We start from the raw sequence: 24796 nt of genomic DNA, 5'->3' as shown, positions 1-24796 counted from the left end.
ATACCTCTGAATATGTGGACATAGTTTTTCTGGACTTTAACATCAAGACTTTTTTCTACCTGGACCTTTTTCCATTGAAGACCCGTGTTCTAGGGTGCAGGACGGGGAACTCAGTCTCTTCTGTTATTGTTTTACTTAAGAGCGGGACGACCAGAACTAGAAACCGGTTCATCAAAGTGGAGTTTTCTCAGTTTTCCAGTGATTTGAGGCTCAAACCAGAAGATGGGAAAGGCGGCTTCAGACCTTCAGTTCTTGTGGACTCAGCAGGTGCTCCGCCTGGCTGTGACCTCTGACATCGGTCATAAGCACAGCCTGATTAACACCTGCCTAAAAAGCTTGACATGCCGCCCTCTGTGGCATTTCATGCTGTGGCAGAGGGAAGCGTGACTCTGCCCTGCTCCCCACTGCCAGTCCCAGATAAACCCCGCCCCTTCAGAGGAGGTGTGAGGCAAAAGTGTGTGAGGCAGTTTGTGCTGCCTATTCTCGAAATAACCTGTTGATCCAGTCGGCTGAACAGTGGCTGTCAGAAGGCAGCAGACGGCTCCCTTCTCCCTCCTTCTCTAGGATTTCCTCTGAACTGCGGCTGAGTCACGGCAAGTCTCTGGCTTTTGTGTTTCCTTTTCTTTCACTCACACTGAACGGACACACAGCACCGATTCACGCTCTCACCGCCTCCACCTGTGTGCCACAGCATGGAGTTAACTTTCTTTAGTCAGCCTTTCCTCCTGATGCCTGGGAAATCCTCTCATTCTGGGCTTTTCTGTCATCTTCATCCGGCCACAGATTTTTTCAGGTCACAGAAGCTCAAAGAGGAGATTTTTCTGTCTGTCTTGATGGAAACTGAAGTTATGAGTACATTCTGCAGGTATTTGACCAGTTAAAATGCTGGTTTCATTCATGAAAACAGAGGTGTGTTTGGAGTCTGCTGAGGGCTCCTGCTGCGTGATGACATGTGGGCGTGACTCTTGGCTAATAAACAGCCTTTATGGACTTCATTAGAGATTAGTGAGACGCCAACACTTGGATAGAAAGTACCTTTCCAAATGATCCTAAGGCTCCGTGACAGGTTTGTTTGTCTTTAACCTTTAGTTTTGGGGTTTCCATTGTGATTTGCTGCATGAGTTCAGGGAAGTGATGAAGATGGCATTGCAAACATCACTTTGTGGCTGCGTGTCTCGTCTTGTCAGTTACTACAGCGCAGTGTGATCTTTTCTCAACATCAGGTCACATGTGCTGCACGTTTTAGACTCTAAATGCAAAGATTTGCAGATGAAGAGGAATGTTTTTGGGTTTAAATGAAAGCATTCCCTTTTTTATTCTAATGTTTTCCCCTTCAGTTTCCACCTGAAAATCTTACCAACACTCAGACCGTCCAGCTGTGCACGGCTGAGATCAAAACGCACAAACTGCTGCTCAGCACCTTAAACGGGAGGAAATGAGGCAGTTAGCCAGTTAGGGGCAGGATTTGGACCATTGCAACAGCACCTCATCATTAGGGTAAAACGACATGTCTCCAGACAATCTAAACCAGAATTCAAATCCGAAGCACGGCCCAGCAGCTCCATGCAGTAGAGGATGCAGTCCTGACCTGTTTGTCAACATTTTCAATCCTTTCTTTTTCACATATTGTACATCCTTGATTGAAACAACGTATTTGCTTTTGTGCTACTCTTGTTAGAGGGAAATGTTGGAAATGTCCCTTCATTACTAAAGCAGAGCCAGCATGTCTCAAGGACAACTTGTTGCTTTGAGCGACTCTAAAGTGGATTTCTTGTTTCCAATCTCTCAGGAATGCAGACTTTGGTTTAGAAGAGAGCAAACTGGAGCTGATTGCAGGCTTTCTGAAGGATTATTGAAAACAACATTCTCTACTATCTATCTATCTTCAGTCCTTGACCCTCTTCAGGGGTTTCAGAGGGACTTCTGTCCTGCTTTTTACTGACTGAACACAGAGTCTGGCCTCCTTAATCACTTCATTTTCAGTTGTTTGCAGTTTAAAAAGGAAAATCTTTCTGAAATGAAAAGACGGTAATTCTTTTTCAAGCCTGTTTAAAAGCTGATTTTGAGGAGGACTTTTGCACAGCGCTGTGATCGTTTGATTGTTGCTGAGACTTTAGTCATTATTGGAAGGAAATGGTGAAAACTTCCATTGAGACAGTTTTCCACCCACTGATGCTCATAAAGATCAGCTGTCTGACACTGAGGCCTCAGCTCTGATGGATGAGCATCAGGAACGTGTTCAAACGCTGCCTTTCTTCTGGAACCAACAAACACGCCTCTTGGAGAAATAATGGCTTTCTGCAGGGTCAGAATAAACGAAGGCATTGTCTTTGGTGTAAACGCAGACAGACAATGACAACCACACCCTTCATCCTTTGCTCATCATCACTTTCTCCTTGTGATTTAAGCACATTTCCTCTGTGGCTTTGAGGCTCCCCCATGTTTACTCTACACACTTAAGTTTCTGCAAAGACAGCGTCAGAAAGCTTCACGGAGTGTGGCCGACAGATCCTCTTCCTGGCAGGTAAAAGAAATGCTGGAGATGAAGGATGAGAGGAGGAAGAGGCAGCAGGAAACAAATGAAGATGAGTTGTGACGAAAGGGTTCGGGCTTCAGCTGTGGGTCTTTTTGGACCACTAAAAGAATCACAAGATAATCCTCTAGAAGGCTGCTCAGGCATGTTTTACCTGACTGTGTGTCTCTAATTATACTTTCCTCTTTGCAGTTTCTTGCATTCATGTTTTGGTGATGCCAAACCACCCAGAGTGATTCAAAGACCAACCTGCCACAGAGGAATGAGCGGCACTGAGGCCCCCCTGCACGAGTTTCTGTGTCATTAGATGGTCCTCGATGCCTGGAACCATGTCACTGATACCAACCTGGGCCTGCCTCCTCCTCTGGGTCAGCACGGCCACACAGGACAAAACGCCCGGTAAGACACAAGTGCCCCTTTGTGCAGCGGCTCCAACTGATGCATCTGCAGCAAAATGCCAGACTAAAGGCATTCTGCACTGAAACACGACACAAGCAGCAGCAGCAGCAGCAGCAGCAGCAGCAGCAGCAGCAGCAGCAGCAGCAGCAGCAGCAGCAGCAGCAGCCAGGGATCTGTGCTGTTCACCGCTGTAGCTGCACACGCTTTTCCAGAGCAACCTGTAGCTGATTAGTCAGAGCATGTTCATCCTTTTCTCGCTTAATCGGGGCAAATTCTTCCCGTCAAAGAGCCAATGAGCTTTCAGGAAGTTAATTGTGAGTCGACAGCTTCAGTGCAGCCCAGATGCCTCAGTGGGAGGGAAGCAGTACAGTAAATTCCCTTGTGTCATAAACTTGTAGTCAAAGGACTCTTTCAGGCATTACAACAACAGCAAGTGTTCTGCCCCATTATATTATTAATCCCCAGAGTTCAAAAGACTGTGAGGTGAAAAAACATGCAGGGTAAAATCCCGACATTTCCCATTCAGCTAATTTAAAGTTTAATTCCTGCCAGTGCTCAATTATTTACACCCAAAAGACTTTATTTCTCTCTGAAAATTCAACTCTATGTTCAGTGTTGCTCTAACACTGTGTAGAGAAGGACCACATGCTATGTGGCTCAGAGTTAAAATCCACTTTAAGTGTTGCATTAACATTCCTGTTTTTACTGTGAAGCAACACCAGCATGACACAAAGAAACCAATGCTTTAAAAAGAATCTGAACCAGATCAGGACAAAAACAAAAACAGAGCAGGAATGAAACCCGATACAAGGAAACAGAAAAATAGAAGGCCAAACAGCTAAACAGGAATAACAATGAGCCTAAAATGACACACTCACAGTGATGCCATTCACAGGTCGGCTTTAAAACATCTGAGACCCCCTCACAACAACCATCCCATAATAATGATCCAAATCCTGGATGAGTTATGTTTGACACGTCTAAATGAAAAGGGAAACGATTGATTTTAAGGCTGCATCTGTGAACCGAAGGTCCAGTCTTTGATAGAAACAAATTTCTCTGCAGCTTCCTGATGCTGTAAAAAACCCTTTCAAAATAAAACACCCAAATCCAGATTTCACAGCTTTTTCAAAACTATTTGAAAACTTCAATGTGTTTGACATTTATATCTCAAACAAATATATGTTTTACATTTATATTATTTAATAGATTAGTAGAATTAATAGATGTATTTCATTTAAACAGATAACTTTAATGGGGATTGTCTGTAATCCTTAAACAGCACTTTGGTTTAGGACCAGTAATGCTTGTAAAAACTAACTATGGTGAAGTGAGAAAACTTTAGAGGAACCACCTTCGTTCCAGTGAGACTTCACAGAAATGGAGAAAACTGAAAGCAGAAGGTTTCAGGGTAACAGACAATAAAAGCTGTGAAGTTAAAATCAAGTTAGCAAAAGTCTGTTTGCAGAAGGTTCTGACACAATGAAGGGAAAACACTGCGGATCAATTCAGGTTAATCATTTTTTTAAGTAATCAAATGAATAACAAGTTGAGGAGACATTGATTATTCTGCTTTCAGTGTAGAAAATGAACAAGTTCCTTTAAGGCTAAAGCCTCATGGGGACGTTTACGGTTTATGGTAAAGTATCGTGATTTCTGCAGGCCAGAAAACTCCATTCATTCCCTGCTAGAAATCACTGAGAAATAGATGGCTTTTGTAGTTTTATGGTCTGCTTAAATTCAAAACCAAATCCTAAATTGAGCAAACGGCCAGAACAGTAAAAGGCAGAGGGAACATAGTGCTGACCACAACCAAGCATTTCTGGGAAACCTTTGTTTGAAGGAAAGTTTTTGGCCTGTTGCTCACTTAAAGCAGCAACTATGAAGCTCAAGCAAGAACCAGGCAGCTGTTTTGAAGGAAACCCTCCAGAACAGAAGGAGGAAAACCCACCAGACCGTTCAGAGAGCTGCAGGTAAAAACCCCAGACCCAACGATAAACCCTGCAGACTCAACAGCTTCACGAGACTCAATGACAACAGCGACTGTTATCTTCTGACAGAATTTTATGTTTGCCAACAGTGAAACTGAGGCAGACGAGTTAGCTGTGATGAAGACCTGAAGACGGCAATTCGTCTGTTCAAACAAGTGTAGACAAGTCGGCCTCTGAGCTAAAGCAGCCTTTCCTTCTCAGCAGAAGCTACAGTTTGGGTTTTTTCACATATAATGACACATTTTACTGAAACACCATTGGCATGTTTTTCCTCAGAAAGAGAGCTTTCATGCTTCCTCTTGTTCATGGACGAGCTGCTGACAACAAAAGACTTGGTTGTCTGACTTTATTAGATCATCTTCTGGGATTGGATGATGGTGAAAAAGTTGGTTCCTGCAGTTCAGGTGACGATCTAACTATCCAAAGAGAGGAATAACAGTCAGCTGTGGTGGACCTGCTTTTTTTCCCCTCTCCATCTCTGAGTTATTTTTCCATGTGTTGAACACAAACAGTGCTTCAGCTTTGTCTGCTTCTCCTCTAAAAGCTGAGAACGGGAGCAGAAGAAAGAATTTCTTTGAAGAAGTTTTGATAGAGAGCCGTTTGTGGCAGACACGGCTCATGTCCAACAGGTTACAGTTCATGTTTGACCACCTGGAAAATCTGGACCAAAGTTTCGTTGATGATTTAGATAAAACACTAATATTCTGAACAAACGTCTTCTGAGTCTTCATGTGACCTTCTCTGTCACCAGGTTCAGTGAACTCAAAATGTTACTGAGAGAGACGATCACAGCCCCAGTTGAGCTCCACAAAACGTACCTGTGATGTCCAGAGAGGCCAAACAAAACACTGATCACCTCAGATATGCAAATAAATGCTGCATCAGTAAAGTTCTGCTTTGGACCATGAAGGCCTCTGAGTGTCGGCGTGTGGACAGCAGACTGACTGAGAGACTTCAGCAAAGGAAGCTCTGCTTTCAGCCAACAACACATAACATCAATAAAAGACATCACAAATGACATTTATATTAAATAATAAATAATTAAAAATATTACTAAAATTATTATGAAAAAATATTATCAAAAATGAGATTCTTATTAAATAAAGAAATAAATATTAAATATCAAATAAATACAGCTGCAAAAGTGTAAAAAAACATTACAATTTCTTTTTCAAAATACAGAAATAACTAATGAAGTTCACACCAAAAACAAAAACAAACAACTGTTCAGGAATAAAAAACAATTTAAAATTGAAAAAACAACAACTACAACAAAAGAAAATAAATAAATGAGTGAATGAAAAAACACCCTGGGACCGTGGAGTGTCACTTTGACACGGTGTTGAGGCGCAAGAGCTGGTCAGCGCCTCTACAGTTTGGTGTAGGGCAGGGGTCGGGAACCTATGGCTCGCGAGCCATATATGGCTCTTTTGATGGTCACATGTGGCTCGCAGACAAATCTTTAATTATAGTTTTTTTTTTTTCATTAGACCAGTCCTCGGGCGCGATGCGATGCCAGAGGCGCGCAGTAGTAGCAGTGCGTAGAGAGAGAAATCTGCGCCAGCGCTATCAGTTACTATTATCTATTATTTCACAGAGTTTGTACCAGCTGGAAACCTGTGAATTGCCGTGGCTAAAACTGCGCTCCCGTCTCTGAGAAAGAGCGCGCAGATGCGGGGACGGGATGTGTGAGGGAGAAATCAGAGGGTGGGGCTGAGGTGTTGTGGGGACCAGCAGCAGGTGAATCGCGCAGGGATTGTAAAAACGTAAAACCCGCTTCCCGTCACTCACTGCAGCGTGTGAGTGTGTGTTTGGCTCCCCGTCTGCATGTGAGGAGTCTTTGTCACATCTACAGAACATTCAGACCTACGATGACGTTTAAAGTCTCAACGCCTGAACGAAGCAGAAACTCACCACGTATCAACCAGACTAGACCATCAACAAAACTACCACGAGAAATACTCATCATTTATTAGCAACAGAATAACAATGTTATTAAAAAGAATCCACAGACTTATTGTACTTTCAAAATGCTGAAATTAAATCAAATGCACACATTCATTTGTATATTTAGTTTTAAACAAATTGTCGCGGACTGAGTTTAACTTGGCTGTTGGGCCGCGTTAAAAGTTCTGGAGTTCATTGAACGCGTCAAGCAGAGATCTGATTGGCCCTCAGTTCTGTCGCTCAGCCTGTTGTTAGGTAGTTTGGACCAATGGGGTTCAGCTATGGGCCGAATAAGGGAAATGGGAGGGCTGCAGCGGTAGCAGGGGAATATAAAGTTGGGAGAAGCGCTCTCGTGTCGGCGGGAGAGATTCAGGAGTTGCTGAATGAATTGTACGGCGTTTGTTGCGATCTGCAGTAATCGGAATAAAGAACTTTAAAAGAGGTTAAGTCTCCGTGCCTCAGTGTGGGGAAGGGACACTACATTATTGTATGGCTCTTTCGAAATTACATTTCAAAATATGTGGCATTTATGGCTCTCTTGGCCAAAAAGGTTCCCGACCCCTGGTGTAGGGGGTGGGAGGGGTTATCCATGATGGATGTCAGCTTAGCTAACATCCTCCTGTCCACCACCTCCTCGATGGACTCAAGTGTGCAGCCCAGGACAGAGCCGGCCCTCCTAACCAGTTTGTTAAGCCTCTTCAAGTCTCTGCCTGCACTGCCCCCCGCCCAGCACACAACTCCATAAAGGACCACTGAGGCCCCCACAGTGTCATAAAAGGTCCTCAGCAGCTGTCTGCACACGCCAAAGGACCTCAGTCTCCTCAGCAGGTGAAGGCGACTCTGGCCCCTCCTGTACAGAGCATCCGTGTTGTTGGACCAGTCCAGTCTGTTGTTCAGGTGCACACCCAGATATTTAAATGTGTCCACGACCTCAATGTCTGAACCCTGGATGTTCACCGGTGACTGTGATGGTGAGGACCTCCTGAAGTCCAGGATCAGCTCCTTTGTCTTGCTGGTGTTAAGCAGCAGGTGGTTAACTTCACACCAGCTAACAAAGTCAGTGATGACCCCCCTGTACTCCTGCTCATCCCCCCCTGATACACAGCCCACAATGGCACTGTCATCTGAGAACTTCTGCAGATGACAGTGGTGGGAGTTGTAGGTGAAGTCTGATGTGTACAGGGTAAACAGGAATGGGGAGAGCACAGTCCCTTGAGGTGCCCCCGTGCTGCAGACCCCCACATCAGACACACAGCCTCACAAACTGTGGCCTGTCTGTGAGGTAGTTGATGGTCCAAGCAGCCAGATGTTGGTCCACACCTGCAACCTCCAGCTTCCTCCTCAGCAGTGATGGCTGAATTGTGTTGAAAGCACTGGAGAAATCAAAAAACATGACTCTCACAGTGCTCCCAGGGGCCTCCAGGTGAGACAGGGCCCGATGCTGCAGGTAGATGATGGCGTCATCCACCCCGATGCCTGGTCGATATGCAAACTGCAGCGGGTCCAGTGCTGAGCTCACCTGAGTGCGGAGATGGCTGAGGATGATCCTCTCCATAGCCTTCATCAGGTGGGAAGTCAAGGCGACAGGTCTGAAGTGGTTCGGTTCCGTAGGACGAGGTACCTTTGGAAGCGGAACCAGGCAGGAAGTCCTCCAGAGGACTGGTACCTTCTCCAGTCTGAGGCTCATATTAAATATGAACAGCATCACCACACAGAGCTGGTCTGCTCACTCCCTGAGGAGCCTGGAGGTGATGCTGTCAGGGCCTGTTGCCTTCCTGGCCTTTGTTCTCCTTAACTCCATCCTAACCTGATTCAGGGTGAGGCAGAGGGGGGTTGGAGGATGGGTGGGCGGTGGCTGGTCTGGTGCTGTGAGTCGTTGGGGGGGTCCCTTTGCTTCTGTTGGAAGAAGGGGAGAGTGGACTGTTTGGTGCTGAGGTGGTAACAGCTGCAGCTGGGAGGAGACGCCTGAGCTGGAAAGGTGTGAAGAGGGGGCCGAGTGGGTGGAGACTGGGGGCTGGGCAGAATCAAATCTGTTAAAGAACAGGTTCAGTTCATTTGCCCAGGCTTGGTCAGCTGTGACCTGGCAACCATTTCCAGCCTCAGCATGTCCTGAGATGTGTTTCAGATTTCACAGTTTCACGTGTTTACTTCTAATGTTCGTTTTTCCTGTGTCAGATAAGGTCATAATCATCACCAGTCTTCAGTCAGACGTGTCCTCTGCATTCTGTTTCAGAAGTGGCGGTGAAGTGCTTCATTTCCGAGGACTGCGTGCTCCCGTGCAGCTTCCAGAGCGGTGCTGGGGAGACCGTGGAATGGTTCAAACAGGACAAGCTGATGTACAAGTTTGAGCAGAAGACACAGGAGCGCTTCATACACCAGCAGCTGGCTGGGAGGGCCTCTGTGTCCCCACAGCAGGTTTCCCAGGGCAACGCCACGCTGGTCCTGAAGACGAGCAGCCTGAAGGACAGAGGAACGTACAGGTGCCATGTGAACAGCTCTGCAGGTCACCACGATGCAACCGTCATCTTGAGGGTGGAAGGTAAATGACGCCAGAGGAAAATGTTTGGGGAAAAGCCTCTTCTGCTCCTCTAGTCCTCAGCAGCAGAGCAGGACTCTGTGGGTTCAGCTCAGGGTCAAAAAGGAGTGGTCAGTCCTCTGGGGAAGATTTATTTCATTTCTCCACACCATGTGGCGCCTTTGTAGACAACAGAGAACAAACCTGTCTGCTTTATTTGTCTAGGCTGCAGCTAACCAGGCAAGCCTGCTAAAAACCAACAGCCACATCACCTGATCCACATGTTCACAAACACACAACGCCTTAAGTGTGCGTTGTCAAAGCGTTACCTACAGAAAAGAAGAAAAGTGAAAAAGTGACGGTTTTGTTTTCTGAAGAAAACTCTGAATTTGACTTTGTGTCACTCAGACACTTTACGATTCCCAGAGGTCTGTGACATCACAGTCCCGGCTGAGTCTGTGACTCCGCCCACCAAGGCCGTCTGATCAGATCCCATCAACTCACATGGCTGCACATGATCACCATCTGCTGCCCTTGAACAGAATCATGACAAAAACGTCTCAGGAAGACTTCAGGAGGCGTCTGTGAGGAAATTCAAGCTCTCAGAGTTTGTCTGAAGGATTTTTACTAAACAAAATGACCAGGAAGCAACTGAGACTGTGTTTTACAGAAGTATAATTTCAGTAAAATTAACAGGAAAAGAGGTGCACAGCTTCCTTCTTTATCTTCCCAAGCAGAGTTGAAACGCAACAATCCTTTCTAACAAGAGACACAATAATCCAGTCCTACAATTCCTTGCAGGAACGACATTCAAAACAAGGTCACTTTTGATTATCTGACAAATTTCTATTATTGTGCTTTAATGTATATTTTTGACCTTTGTTTTGTGCAGTGTCCTTGTGTTTCTTGAAAGGCGCTTTTAAATAAAATGGATTATTATTTTTAATATTATAAGGTGGATAAAGACAGCCAAGAAATATTAAAAATTCACAAAAACATTTTTGAGAATTCACCTTCAGTCTGCAGGTAAAAACGAAATTTGATAGCTTTTTTTTCCATTTCATAGTCTAAGGTTTGCACCATAAGGCTGTTGGGATTTAATACGTTTCTTTGCTTTAGTTTGTTTGCTACCAAATAGTCAACTTATGGTCTATTTTTGCACTGTGACTGTGATAAAAAATAATTCAGATTTATTGTTGTTGGATCATTGTTAACCTAAAGGTGTTGGGATACGTCTAGTTTCTGGAAAACGTTTTTCATATCATTAAGTTGGAGTGTAAGGAAATCTTGAAAAATGGACAGAAACCTGAATAATTCAGGCTTCAACGGATTGTAGTGAACTCTTTAGCAGACACGGTTTGCTTAGATGTGGGTGAGCTCTGCTGTTCTCTGCTTTGCAGCAATGCTGGCTATATCAGGCCCTGACATTTACAGTCTATGATTAGAGCTCCTGAAAGCGTTTAATCTTCTGGGACTGTTTGTGTGTGCAGCCCCCATCAGAGGACTCTTTCTGGAGATGTCCAGGCTGAGCGGCTTCGAGGAGATGAAGTGCATCGTCCAGGATGTCTTCCCAGCCCCCCGGGTAACCTGGGAGACCGAGCCCCCCACATTGGAAGCCTTCAAGCCGTTCACGCGTATGACCGCCGATAAGAGAGGCCTCTACACTGTAGACAGCCGTCTGAAGAAAATGGAGGGAAAACCTGACCTCATCTACATCTGTAAAATGACCCCCCCCTACGGGGGTCCGGCCTGGACCTCCTCCCTCAGAGAGAGAGGTAAACATGTCTACATGTGTCGCCTCAAATATCAAAGCTAATGGTCTGTTTGACACACACTTGATCTAAAACAGCTGATTCCAGCTTCTGGAATGAGCACACCTGATTCAGGTAAACAGCAGCAAGGAGGGCAAGGACACCTGGAGAACAGGCAAGAAGGTAGACGTGGAGGAACAGGCAGATCGGACTTTACAGCTCTGCACACGGAAAAAAGAAGTAGCTTAAAAAAAGGGGAAAAAACAGCGATCTTAAGAAGAAAAACTCCAGATATTAAAAAGATCTGTCCATGCAGAAAGTCATTTTGACTTAACAAGATCCCAAATGTAGAACCAGAGTTTCACACAAGCATTCAAAAAGAAAAGTAAGCTAAAAAAAAGCAACTGTTAGAACGACTTCAGATTGTTCTACCGCCCTGAAATAAATATTTTTGTATTCATTCTAAGCAAATAATTTGTATGTTTTGAGTTTTTATGAACCCTATTGTATTTTATTTGGATCATAGCAAAAAAGAAACTAGTTTAATGAGTAGAAATGACTCAATTTAGAACAAAATAAGAACTAAAGGAGAATATGATCTCATATAAGTCGATCCATTCTAATAAATCCTCATTAGAATCTCAAACCAGCCCTTTTTCTTAGAACAGAAATCTACAGTTTGGTTTCTAAAACAAAGACAGTGAATGTAAGTCTTAGCTTTAAAATGACATCATCAAGACTGAACAAAGAAAAATCACAGTAAATTAAAAACAAATCTTTTATTTAATCTTTAAAAGGTTTGAAATCTTTACATGGATAAAATAGTTTGCAGTGTAGGAGAATCAATCCTGTTTTCTGTGTCAGGTTTGACTAAACACATTTTTTCCTTTCAGCTTTTATGAACTTTTAAAAACTTAATGCAGATAAATAAATGCTCATCAGAAACGTGAACTACACTGAGCCTGAACACAGAAACTGATGACTGAGTCGACAGCTGTGGAAGTACAATGACGGAATACAAGAAGGTAAACAGTCTCACTGACCTGAAGAGGAAGACGTTTACACAAAATAGGTTGATTCAGAAAATGTACAACTCTACTGTGATGGACTTAAATGCAATGAAAAGCACAAATCCTCAGGGTCAGACGCCAGCATCTCCGTTTACATGAACCTGCTCTTCTGTCTCCACTGGCGAGTCTGAGAACAGAGCAGCTCTTTCAGAAATCTCTGAGGTTCTTCTTCATTCCTCATGTCTGAAGGAAACATAACAAAGACCTTCTGGAGTCCTAACAAATAAACTTCCTTCAGTGTCTCCTTGTTCTGAAAGCAGGTTAGTCCAGGTTCTGACTGAGCACACCTGATCCAGACAAAGACTAAATCCATCCTCCTCTCTTTCCTCAAAAACAGTCCATCACCCTGTCATGTAGATTATAGTCTTCAGTTCCATCCAGAAGTCCTTTTCTATTCCATCATCATTGCTGAGAGCTTAGTCTGACCAGTTGTGTTTCTGTAGGTTTTGATTCACTTTGGAGCCCAAAATGTCCGCTAGATAGACGCAGTGGACACGGGGGCGGTCAGTCCAAACACACAAATCTGCACGGCTGCTTCAGGATTCACTCAGATTTTTCTGATAAAGGAAGTCAAGGAGATCAGTGGGAGATTTTCCTGCTAGATCCTCCATGGATACATTACAGTTAGGGGTGCTCCGATCAGGATTTTTGGGGCCGATCACCGATCCCCGATTGCTGGAAGCTGTATCACCCGATACCGATCACCGATTACAGGGTCTATTTGAAGCCTTCTATTTATCATGTAGCATAATTTTTTAAACAATATTTAACAACAATGCACATTAAGTATTACAATTAAGAGAAGACAACGCATCATGAATTGACAACTGTGTATTTATTTGGAAGCAACATTTCCAACAAATTAACTTAGCAGCATGTGTTTGGTTATTAGGAACAACTTAGGACTTGACTAATACAACTTTCCTGGAGAATATATAAATAAAATAAGATAAGACATAACATAACATCTGAGTCTTTAAATTTAGCTTTAGGCTACTTTTAAAACTGCAACAAAAAAGGCTATAGCCAAAATATTGTTTTAAGTCAGTCAGACATTGGTTATTGTAAAAGACCATTTCAAGGAGCACAGGTAGTAAAGTGCACAGCAACAAAACATTCTAATAACTAACAACTTCCATATCTGTATATCTATAACAGCTTTCTGAGATACTCATTCAGATTTTGTGGGCATTTAGGGAGGTAGAGAGAGGTAGAAAAAGAGAGAGGGGGGATAGAGATTATTAGATTGCCCAAAGCTTACTTCTTAAGCATCAATGGCAGATTTTTCTTTATAAATATAAGCATCTCTGCATTTTTGGCTGACAGCTTGTTCCTCTTCTCATCAATAATATTCCCTGCTTTGCTCAAAAGTCGTTCGCTATCAACACTTGTACACGGTGCACAGAGGTAGGTGCGTGCTGCTTGTGCGAGAGTGGGAAAGCGGCTTTTATTGTTCTGCCAGTAAACAAGTGGCTGTCCACTTTGAGCGATAACTGGCTCTGACAGGTAGAAATTCAATTGCAATGATGCTGAGCTGGTGTTTTCACTGCTACCACATTCCTGATCTCCACCCAACAACTCAGCATACATAGCATGCAAGGAGCCGGTTCTTGGTACTTTCTCTGGGGGTCCGGACCCGCTTGCAGCCAAACTCGCCTCACCATCCTGCTGCTCCAATCCAGTGGCCAGGACATTAGAAAGCAGTCCACGTATCTGGGGCTTGACTGCGTCAGAAAAATATCTGTCTTTGTACCTTTAATTTACAAGAAAACAAAACATTCATTAATTTATTTAAATTGAATTTGAATTTGTCAAAAATCAGAATCAAAAATACTTTAATTATTTGGTTACAGTTGCTCCATGTTAGAAAAGAAATATGTAACAGCACAGAGAAATTACAAGAAAAATGCAAAATCTATACTAAGAAAATGTTCTATTATTTAATTTTGAAGGTTATGATTGGCTCTTGCTATGATTAGTCAGCCTAGCATACTCCAAAAAATATGCTATTTTATTATTATTATTAATCTTATTAATAACTCTTCTAAATGTTCATGTTTACAGCAAATTTAACAGAATTTGAAGGAAATACCAGCCTACCCAAAATAACACAATTACACTATTTCAGTAATAATAGCTTCTTGTATCAATCATTTAGACCAAATATGCCTATTCTTGCTATATGAATTAAGGAGCTTACTAGAATAGTCAAAAATATATATATTTTTATCAGTTATGAATTAAAACGTTTGAAATACTCATTTGCATGCTCTTTAATACGCTCTGACGCGCGCGCGCACACACTCACACAAACAAATGTGTAAAATAAGATTTCTCACCTCGGATCGAGGATTGTAGCAATGCTATACAGGCGCTCACATTCAATGTCACGGAATGTTTTCTGGACCGCTTCCAACAACGTGGCTTTTGAAGTTTTTACACCGTGGTCAGTCTCTGCTGTCTTCTCAAGAAGACGAGTTAAAGCTCTGATGGATGGTATAACATCTGCAGCCGATGCAGTGGATGAGCTGATCTGCTGTGTGAGCTCTTCAAATGGGGCGAGTAGCGAAATCATATTTTCAGCTAATTTCCACTGGCTACTGGTGAACATGGAGGAGGGTAAGTCATAGTCGGCTACATAAGCACACAGGGCACGTTTCTGTTCCAGCAGACTCTGCAGCATGTATACAGTACTGTTCCACCTGGTAGGTACATCTTGCTGTAGTCTCTTGATAGGCTGGCCCAGTTGTTTCTGAATACTTTGAAGTTGTGAGTAAGCAAGCGGGGAGTGTTTGAAATGACCGACGATGCGTCTTCCAGAAGCGATTATATCAGCGATGCTGCGTTGTGACATGACTCCCTCGGTCACGGCGAGCTGGAGTGAATGCGCCATGCACGGCAGGCTGGGTAGATGGGCATCCCTCATGGCCTTTTCCATGTTCTTTGCGTTATCCCTTAGAATAACATGCACTTTTTCCTTCGGGATTCCCCATGCTTGAAACATGTCGCTGAATGCAGCAACAAGAGCCTCTGCGGTGTGTGACCCTGAAAACTCTTGAGAATGTAGAACAACTTTTTGTAGTTCGAAGTTTTGATTAATGAACTGCGCAGTGAGGCTCAACATGGACATGGGGCATACACTCGCACTCCAAATGTCACTAGTGAAACCAATCGATGTTATGTTGTCCTTCATAAGGCTGTCGACATATGTAAACACGGTTTGGTATAACTGCGGCAGGCACACATCAGTGAAATATTTACGCCCTGGCAGAGTGTAACGTGAATCTAAATAGGACATGAGTCGCTGGAACCCTTCGTCTTCCACAACAGACAGAGGCTGGTGATCTAGGCAAATGAATTCCATTATTTTGTCTGATATCTCTTTATGCTTCTTACTGTCCCTGCTGTAGGGTTGCTTTCTTTGAAATGTCTCTGTTACTGACAGCTGAGTGAGTGGCGCTTGAGTTGCTGAACTGTCTCGCTCTCTCTTTGCGCTAGCTAACTTTGAAAACTGCTCATATTCCTTTACGTGACTAACCTTCAAATGTCTGATGAGGTTGGTGGTGTTAAAATGTTTTGCGTGCTTTCCGCCTCGTGGGATTTGCTTGGTACACACGTTGCAGATTGCTAATGTATTATCTTTTTCGCACACCACGTAGAATTGCCAGACGGTGAAGCCATTTTTAGCAGCGCGTAAAAAAATCGTCTCGCGAGTTTTGCGTCATCTGATCGGCTTTTCTGGATCGGCCTTTATAGAGACGACCGATCAAACATCCCAAAGCTATAATCGACCGATTATGATCGGCGACCGATCAATCGGAGCACCCTTAATTACAGTCATCTGTGTTTTTAACTGAAACACATCAAAAAGTTCTCTGTCAAACTGGACGAGGCTGCTTGTAGTGACTTCCTGAAATTTCTGTCCAATCAGAAGCTCTGAATACTGTGACGCTGCCTAAACCTGCTAGAAGGCCTGCTGACACCAACTCAGAACCTGATTGGTTGAAGGAAATGAATGACCAACATTAATTTTGCATTAGAGGACCATAAAATCGGATACTGAAGGCAGCTCTGACCCTGCCTAGCAACAAACAGAGCTGAAATGCGATTGGTTAAATGCTCCAATATGAAAATCTGTTGGAAAGCAGCATAACATAACATTTGTTTTACTATTGTTTTTATTGTATTTTATTACTTTTTTGTGTTTTGATATGATTTTATTCTCTTTGTAAAGCACTTTGTGACTCGCTCTGGGAAAAGTGCTATGGAAATAAAGATATTCTATTCTCTTCTCTTCTCTTCTCTTCTCTTCTCTTCTCTTCTCTTCTCTTCTCTTCTCTTCTCTTCTCTTCTCTTCTCTTCTCTTCTCTTCTCTTCTCTTCTCTTCTCTTCTCTTCTCTTCTCTTCTCTTCTCTTCTATTCTATTCATAACCATCATGAACACAATGAAAGAGAATGGACAGACCATTTGTAATGGTTTAATGAGTATGCATGGACAAACTATAACTAACACATGATTTAGATATTTCTTAGGCCTTCAGCAAAGGCCTTGAAGGCCCTGACGGCCCACCACTGCATTGTTAGGGTTCAGAGACGACGCTGATCTTCAGTCAACATCCAGCTCATAAACTCAAGAGACACACGGATGCACCAAGAGCTGAACCCAGTTCCCCTTATTTTCTGTGAACTTTTTTCAGATGCGTTCATCTCTTTTGTGTTCTCTGACAGAAATCAAAGGATCCGAAGGCAAAGACCTGACCCTCCCCTGCAGTGCCCCCATATACCTGAACAAGCCCTCCCTCCAATGGACCTTCTCCTCCAGCAATGAGTCCACCCAGATCCTCACCTACAACAGCCAATCAGGACGCAGCATCACTTTGTCGCCCTGGGAGGAGCAGGTGGAACTGGACATCTACAATGTTCATTTTGGAGACGGATCTGTGCGTCTGATGAACCCCCACCGGTCACGTAACGCCGGGGGCTACACCTGCGTGTTCTCCACGCCGTACAGCTCCCACACCGAACGCAACAAAGTGACCTTCAGTGCTGGTGAGGATACACAAACACAGACGTCTCCTGAATCTGTGGAAACCTCAGTGCAGAGATCCACACAGTTCTCCATTTTCTGTTCAAAAACATAAACGTCGGGAAAAAAAAAGCCAAACACTTTTGATAGAGACATTTGAAATAATCTAAAAAAATATCCCCAAACTATTCTAGGTTTCTAAAATTGGCTTTTCACCTTTCATCTTTGTGTGCTCTTAAAATTACAAATAAAGTTTCCTGCAGGTTAAATGGAGGTCAGTACAACAGAGAAAATGCAGAGTCAGCAACATGTTCACCTCAAAGCAAAAAGCTGATTCTTAATGCGAGATGCGCCGGCCTTTAAAATGACTTGAAACATCCTAAATATAAATGAAAGACTTTATACTACTATAATATACTACTTTATAGTACTAATGATGGAAGAAACTTCACTGACTTCTTGTTTTCAGACTGAAAGTTGCTGCAGGAGCCTTGAAATCCTGAATATGCAGAATATTTATCATCTTTTGAAATGTACACATTGAGCTCTTTAATGCTTAAAGTGACTAAAACTAGTCTCTGTTTTATGGTAAATTCCTGTAGCATCGACGGAACTTTAGTTTTAAGTTTGTTTCTTTAGATTGCTTTGAGTTATTTTTTCTAAGATTAAAATAGTAAAAATGAGCTAAATGATATGATTGTCTTGCTGGACAGAAAGTTCAGACTTTTTCCAGAAGATAATTTTTGAAATGTTCTTCTAGGAACTAGGAATCTATGAGCTTTTACAGTTTTTCCTGTTGGGCATGGGAAGCCATTTTTATGAGAAAAGACAAACTTTAAAAACATCAGAAACATATGTAAACTTTTTGTGTGTCTTTTTTAGTGTCTGTAAATGAAAAACAGAAATGAGGTGAAGTTAACCATCAAACTGTGAAACTTTGCAATCGTTTCAAGCAACATTTCAAGTTAAAAACACATTTTTTAAAATCCTCCTGTGATGTTCAGGAATCCATGTGTTTGTGTTAGTTACTGCAGGTCAAGAAGGTTCAGAGAAGGACACTTCTTTCTGGTGGATCTTCGGTTTGGTGGCTGGACTGCTGCTCCTGGTTCTGACCGGACTGTTTGCCTTCCTGAAGCTGAGAGGTAACCATCAACATGCTGAAAGAAAAGCACGCTCACTGCAGAGAACACGTCTCATCCAAACGTCTGAAGCATACAGACATAATACATGTGTGCTCCTGTGTTTGAAAGTGGTCTGAGAACACCGAAGGGTTTCGTTCTGGTCTGCGTTTACAAACCACCAAAAACTGGTTTTACTTCAAACTTGAGCTTAATCAGCTGCTGCAAAATGTTCCTTTTTCTGTCACATGATGGCGCTCTCTGTTCTTTGTCTCTGTCCACAGCAAAAAAACAGAAACTGACGCACAAAAGTGAGGAAGAAGCTGAACTGAACGCAGTAAGAGGTTGGTCTTCACAAACACCAGAAGCACTTCAGAAACTGTCCACTAGATAGAGCCAGAGCATTCCTGAAATGATGGAATGGAATAAAAGTCACTGTCACAGACAGGAAGCAGGTTGTACATATTAGATAGTTTTTTGTTTGTACAATACAGTTATTTTTTTAAATCATTTTTTTACCCTTTCTGTATCTTGCTAATGTCTGATTGTCTTTGCTTCTTTCTTCATGCTGACCAGCTTTGAATTTCCATCAGTTTTTTGTTTTTCAGTCCTATTTAGACACTGACAGTGTAAAGGTTTCAAACGGATGTTTCTGAAGAAATCCTCGTCAGAAAGGTTTTAATGCATGAATGTGTCAAAGAAACTAAAAGAAAAAACACACGAAGAAAAACAAAAGCACACAATGGTAGTGATGCATTAGTTATCACTGAAACATCTAGACAGGGATTTTTTGTGTTGTTGACTCAGAAGAAAAGCTGTGAGGAGAAATGAGCAGAATGAAATGACTGCAGCTTCATTCCTTTCTGAATACAAAGTAACTGTGGCTCATTTTTACTGAAAACTTGCTCTTCTTTTCCTGATTTTCTCCCTGTTGGTGTTTTTTCAGCTTCATCTCCTCCAGCAGGACAGTAGCTTTACGGAGAGGACAGTCTAGAGGACACAAGGAGCTCCAGCCTGACCGTTGGATCAGAACTGCAGACCCGACAACCACTGAGGAGAAGCTTTGAGAAAGGACATGGAAGTGTTCTGATCCCAGTAGTTTTCTGGTTTGAGAGCAAAGACAGAAGAACGGCAGCTGTACGTCACACTGTTGCTATAGAAACACTCCTGAATGAAGAGGTCGTGTCTCCTGACAGGAAGCTTTTCCTGTGAGGAAACCTGCAGGAAACATGTCTTCTTTCTGAATTCACCATCAGCTTCAGATCTGGACGTTAACACAACGAAGATGAAGATGAAGAAGACTGCACTGAGACTGTATAGACCACCAACATCCAGAGTCCTGATGATGCGGCTTTAATCAAACTTCTTGATCTTTTTGAAAGGAAACAGTTTAAACTGTGTATTGATGAATCAAGACAGATGAGAAGTGAGTTTTCGTGTATGTTTTTCATCATCATCATTGAACTCAGGGAAATGTGACACTTCATCTACAGACAGAAACAGCTCCAGCATTTAATTGCCTCTCAGCTTTATGTCATTAGTCAGATTAGAGGAATGTGAATCACAGCTTTTTGTCTCCTCAGAGAAAGTACACACAATATGAAAATATTGAGTGTAAAAACAGAGGAGAGAAAATCCAAAGAAAAATGAATTCTGAATGTGTTTCTGTCTGATGATGACATGAACTTTGGTATAAAAATGACCTGAAACCTTAAGGAAACTGAGAGCCAGGACTAATGTGATCTGTCAGTGTGCTTGTTCAGGTTGTAGCCCCTCCCCTTAGATAATTACCTCTGGGATAAGCCCCCCCTACGCCCAAAGTGAAGCTGAAGCGTGTGTCTGCAAAGCTCGACTTTCAGATTTCTCTTAAAATTATCTGGAAACCTTTGATGATAAAGGAGCTTTGGGGATGGTTCAGAATTCCAGAACCAAAAGCAAGAGAAAAAAAACAGTTTGAGTTTTTGTTATTGTGAGTTTTGTTGAAGGACTTGGATGAAGTCATGCAGGAGATGAATGACTTGAACCAATTTTGTGTGACCATAACAGATTACAGATGAACTGTCACAGTTTGTCCTCATTTGCACAGAATAAAACACTGGGGGTGTAAATATGAATCAATTTCTTTTCCTGCCATCCAACCACATCAATCTGAGGCAAGTGGTTAATCGAATCAACTTGTATCGTAAAAAACAGCTTCCATATAAAATTATAAAATACCGTTTGAGTCGTGGTAGGTTTATTTTACTATAATGTAAAAACGACCAAGTGGATCAGCATGGCAGAACTGGCGGTCCCAGCGGTCCAATAGCTCCCGGTGCGTGCGCCCTCTTCACATCATCATCAGCTCATCTGACGAGTGGTCTGGCGGTCCAAATGTGTCCCCCCGTGCGTACAGGCCCAGTAGTTCCCATAGTGTGCACCATGCTCCCAGGACACGCAGGTCCAAGCGCCCCTGGGGCGTGCACCCTCCCAGCCAGGTGGGAACCTTTTCCCAGAGTCCAAACCTTCCTTAAGGGAGCGCCAGTTTTCAGCTCTTCTCTGCTCCTACATGGTCTCTCAAACAAGAGCAGGTGCATCCAATTAGGGGCGTGTCCACATGCAGCAAGCAATGGGTTTGTGAATCACCGCCTACATGCAAAAACACCCAATCATGCAGTTAGTCTCTGTCCCACCTGCTCACATCAGCGACCACAAACTATGATACAAATCGAATTGTTGTTAAAAATAATTTTTAGACCCCTTCTAAAACACATTAAGCTGCTTTTAAACTGTAACTAATTTTTTTAAAATGTCATAAAATTATTGTATATGGTTGTTGTTTGACTCTGACCTGCATTAATGCTCTCAGAAATGTTCCTATTAGAAAATTGTCATCAAAAGACTGAAGACTGCACACGTCAAAGGTTATCTTGACCCCATAGGACAGCACAAAGGTTAAAATGAGGAAAGCAGATTGGGAGACCTGGAAGTAAAATGAAGACATTCATGAGTGTTAGGAGAAAAAGGTTAGTCAGTGCTGTGGGACTCAAAATGAAAATGTGTGTACTTTAAATTGATGAGGCCCACCATGAGACAAGAATACCGGTTATTGAAACCAATCACGCATTTAAACTACAATTGATTTTTTTATTCCTTCATGAATGTTTAGGAGGATATGAATACGTCCATGCAATTATTAACTGGGCCAATTAGCCGTATACAAACTATTTAATGATTATGCAATGCCATTTGGATTTCCCACCAGAATCAATCATAACTCCTCCCTGCCATCTGAGCAGATTGAGTGGCTTAAATGAACTTTAGTCCAGATTCACAGACCAGGAAAAGAGGACTTGGAAGGAGGCTGAACAAACTGATCTTTAGCTACAAATGTGCTTGAAGCAAAGGGGCAGGTTTTTTACTTGTACGGTAGATTCCCACACCTACAGACGCATTCTTTGGTCATAACCTTAAACATGGTGACAGTTACCACATTTTAACGCATTTGACAACTTAAACAAGACGAGGAGGCCTGTGAGATGACAGAGAATGCTCAGAATGCACCCTCAATAAGTAAAAATTTCCCTAGGACTTAAAACTCCTGCATCTGATCATGTCTTCATCAGAAATATGAGAGCCCGTGACGGTCCAGGAAAGTTATTGGGAAGAGATTGTCCATACAGTTGCCTATCGAATACATGACGATGTCCCCAAACATGAAATCCATCCTGGAAAAGAACAAGAGGTTTTAAATGTTACACAGAAATCTTCTTTTGCATTGACTCATCCTAGAAACATCTTAGTTGCATTACAACAAAAGAGAAAAACTCAGAAGAAACAAAAGGAAAAGAAAGAACTGAGAGAGAACGACACAGATCATGACAAATACTACTCAGTATCTTTTCAGTCATGTGAAACTGATATTCCATCTGAGCGTTAGCACTGAAGACCCAGAAGCAGCACACAGAGAAAAATCACCTGTACCAGAGGAAGAAGCAGGAACAGCAGGTGAAATGCAGCACTGTCCAGAGACGGAGGACTGGATAGCTGTTGAACAACCTCCAGAATATATTACCCCCATGTTATACCTGAATGTAGTGAGGAGGGTTATCAAACACATCAGTGATCACACAGACACCCTCAAGTTTTCATATGAAACTCTTGGCACACCAACATAGAGAAAAGGGACATCTTTATATCAAATGAGCTGTACTACACCACGTCCTACACTGTGTCCACATACCACTGTCCTCTCCATTGTGGATACTTAGAATGACTTTATCCAATAAACTAAATGGATAAAGTTTCAAAGAGACATACCCTTTCATGTTATGAACAGGTAAAATGCATAGATTGCCCCCGCTTATTTGTGCTTCACTAGTTATGGTTTGGGGTATTCCCAGATTTTTTTTTTTAGTCACGTGACTCCAGTTCATCACTAAAACTCAGCTCAAGAAGCTCATATGAGACCTTTGCATCCAAAAAAGGTACTGCGGGGGAGGAGGGGAGCGGCTGCTAAGGAATATTTCACATCTATTTCCACCGGTTCCTGAATCACTACCACCGAGTTTTGTGCCCTTGCACGGAGAAATGGCATCATTTGAATCAGAAACAGCCAAAAAATATCCAAAAATGCTTAAGAATAGTTATCATCCTGAGCATTTAATTTGGATGAAACCGACCTCTTCTTGAAGAAGGAACGAAGCACTCCTGGTTTTAAGGCACAGAGAGACACTCCTAATGTGTGTTATAAAGTACACTACGGTACAGTCTATCGCTCTGAATTAAAAAAAAGTATTTTTGTTGAGCAATGTTCCAATAGTCTTTAATACAGGTTTTACAAAGCATCACAAGGATTAATGATGAGTAAGGATCGGTGACGGACATTCTCCGGCTCATGTATTCTGTGTATTCGTTGGTGTCTCTAAAGTCCTGAACCCCCTTGAATATAGGTATTGGGTATGAATATCGTATTGTTAAAGAATAAACAGTGATTGGACATTTGAGACCATGAATGTGTGTTTAAAATTAGGTTAAAAAATGGAAACAAAAGAATTTTCCTGTTTGTGCAAAAACAGGCTTGATCATTTTTAATAGGCTGATGCTGGTGAGAGTAAGTAAAGTTTTGTGTTTTTGTGGAGAAGCGTTGTTTTCTCTTTCCTCTCATTAAGGACACAGCTCATTGCATTTTCCATCTTTCTCCTTTTTGGACAGAAGCAAATGCAGGGAAGCAGACAGGATATCTTATATAAGATATGATAAGGACTTCATTCTGGAGTTCTTAAAAAAGAAAATTTACCAATTTACCAATATGATCAATTTTTAAAATGTGGGGACTTCAATAAACATGTGTGTTTCCCAGCAGGTCAATAAGCAAATGAGGCTTTTGGAAACTTTTAGTTTAATTCAGGCCGCAGAAAAGCTCACACATATTCAGGGGCACACAAAGTTTCAGTCCTCTTCAGCATCCTTCACTTCTGATGTGCCACAAGGCTCAGTTTTGGGACCTTTATTGTTTATTTTATATCGGCTGCATTTGCAGCATATTTTAAGTTCTTTTAAGGATATTTTTTTATCATTTTTATGCTGATGATATTCAGCTTTAAGTGTCTTTTAAACCCCAGGATGTTTTTAAAACACAGATTTTATGCAGTTGTCTGATTTCGGTCAAGAGATGGATGAACAACAACTTTCTCTAACTAAATGAAGCCAAAACTGAGGTCCTAGTCTTTGCTCCTGACAGTTGCCTCCCCCTAATACTCCAGGGGCTCGGTCCACTTGCTTCCTTTATGAAACCCTCTGTCAGGGTGAGTCTTGACCCGGTTTTATCCCCTGACAGGTCAGTTTTTGGGTCACTTGTTCGTTCTTGATTTTTGTTATCTTGAAAAAAAATTGCAAAACTGAATCCAATTGTGTAGCATTCTGAGATAGAGAGGCTCATCCACGCTTTTATTTTTTCTTGTCTTGATTATTGTAACTCCATCTTCACATGTTTAAGTAAAGAAATCTCTAGAATGGCTCCAGGTTCTGAATAAATCAGATCTAACTCACAGAGTGTTGTTTAACTGTGAGGATTGTGCATTTTAGATTGGATTTTTAGAGACACTTTGATCTTTTTGTCATGTTCATGCTCTGTTTAGAGTCACACCAGGTTCAGGTCTTTCATGTCATCTGCTTGTCATTTCTGGATTTCTCCAAGGGTCTTTTTTCATGTTGGAGTTATTTATTAATTCTTTAAGGTTCTGCCTAAGCCTGGTCTACACCACCAACTCCTGACAGTAACTGAACTCTGGAATATTTGTAACAGGAATAAACTTAACTCCAATGAAGCACAAAAAACTCACAACAAGAACAAGAAAGGCATTTTTAAATTTCATGTTTTTGACCCTGTAGATGAAGGCATTGAAAAAAAACATCTCCAACATTTGAGATTTCTACAGATTGTTCAAAAAGAGCAAACATCTGCT

General features: G+C 42.2%; 1 protein-coding gene across 3 annotated transcripts; it reads left to right on the top strand.

Annotated features, from left to right (window-relative positions):
• Positions 1–439: 439 nt before the first annotated feature.
• Positions 440–20458, top strand: LOC105353597 (CD276 antigen). Of its 3 annotated transcripts, none has more exons than XM_023950049.2 (8): positions 440–593; positions 2726–2932; positions 9104–9409; positions 10876–11160; positions 16935–17255; positions 18258–18374; positions 18635–18694; positions 19297–20458. In XM_023950049.2, the coding sequence occupies exons 2-8, from the start codon at positions 2851–2853 to the stop codon at positions 19320–19322; spliced, it is 1197 nt and encodes a 398-aa protein (XP_023805817.1). In that variant the 5' UTR covers positions 440–593; positions 2726–2850; the 3' UTR covers positions 19323–20458. The 3 variants fall into 3 exon arrangements, with proteins under 3 accessions (XP_023805817.1, XP_023805818.1, XP_078794951.1); XM_023950050.2 differs by lacking the exon at positions 440–593 and adding an exon at positions 973–1066; XM_078938825.1 differs by lacking the exon at positions 440–593 and adding an exon at positions 1838–2524.
• Positions 20459–24796: the final 4338 nt, after the last annotated feature.

This window comes from Oryzias latipes, chromosome 20 (genome assembly GCF_053564925.1).
Source record: "Oryzias latipes strain Hd-rR chromosome 20, Olatipes_Hd-rR_3.1".
NCBI lineage: Eukaryota > Metazoa > Chordata > Actinopteri > Beloniformes > Adrianichthyidae > Oryzias > Oryzias latipes.
This window is presented reverse-complemented; position numbering and strand designations above follow the sequence as displayed.

What these genes read in the sequence shown, in the direction of transcription:
- LOC105353597 (XM_023950049.2), top strand. Translation starts at nt 2,851, where the DNA reads ATGCCTGGAACCATGTCACTGATACCAACCTGGGCCTGCCTCCTCCTC. An exon ending in CTCCTCCCTCAGAGAGAGAG is followed by an intron (nt 11,161 to 16,934) that starts GTAAACATGTCT and finishes GTTCTCTGACAG; the next exon opens with AAATCAAAGGATCCGAAGGC. An exon ending in TGAACTGAACGCAGTAAGAG is followed by an intron (nt 18,695 to 19,296) that starts GTTGGTCTTCAC and finishes GTGTTTTTTCAG; the next exon opens with CTTCATCTCCTCCAGCAGGA.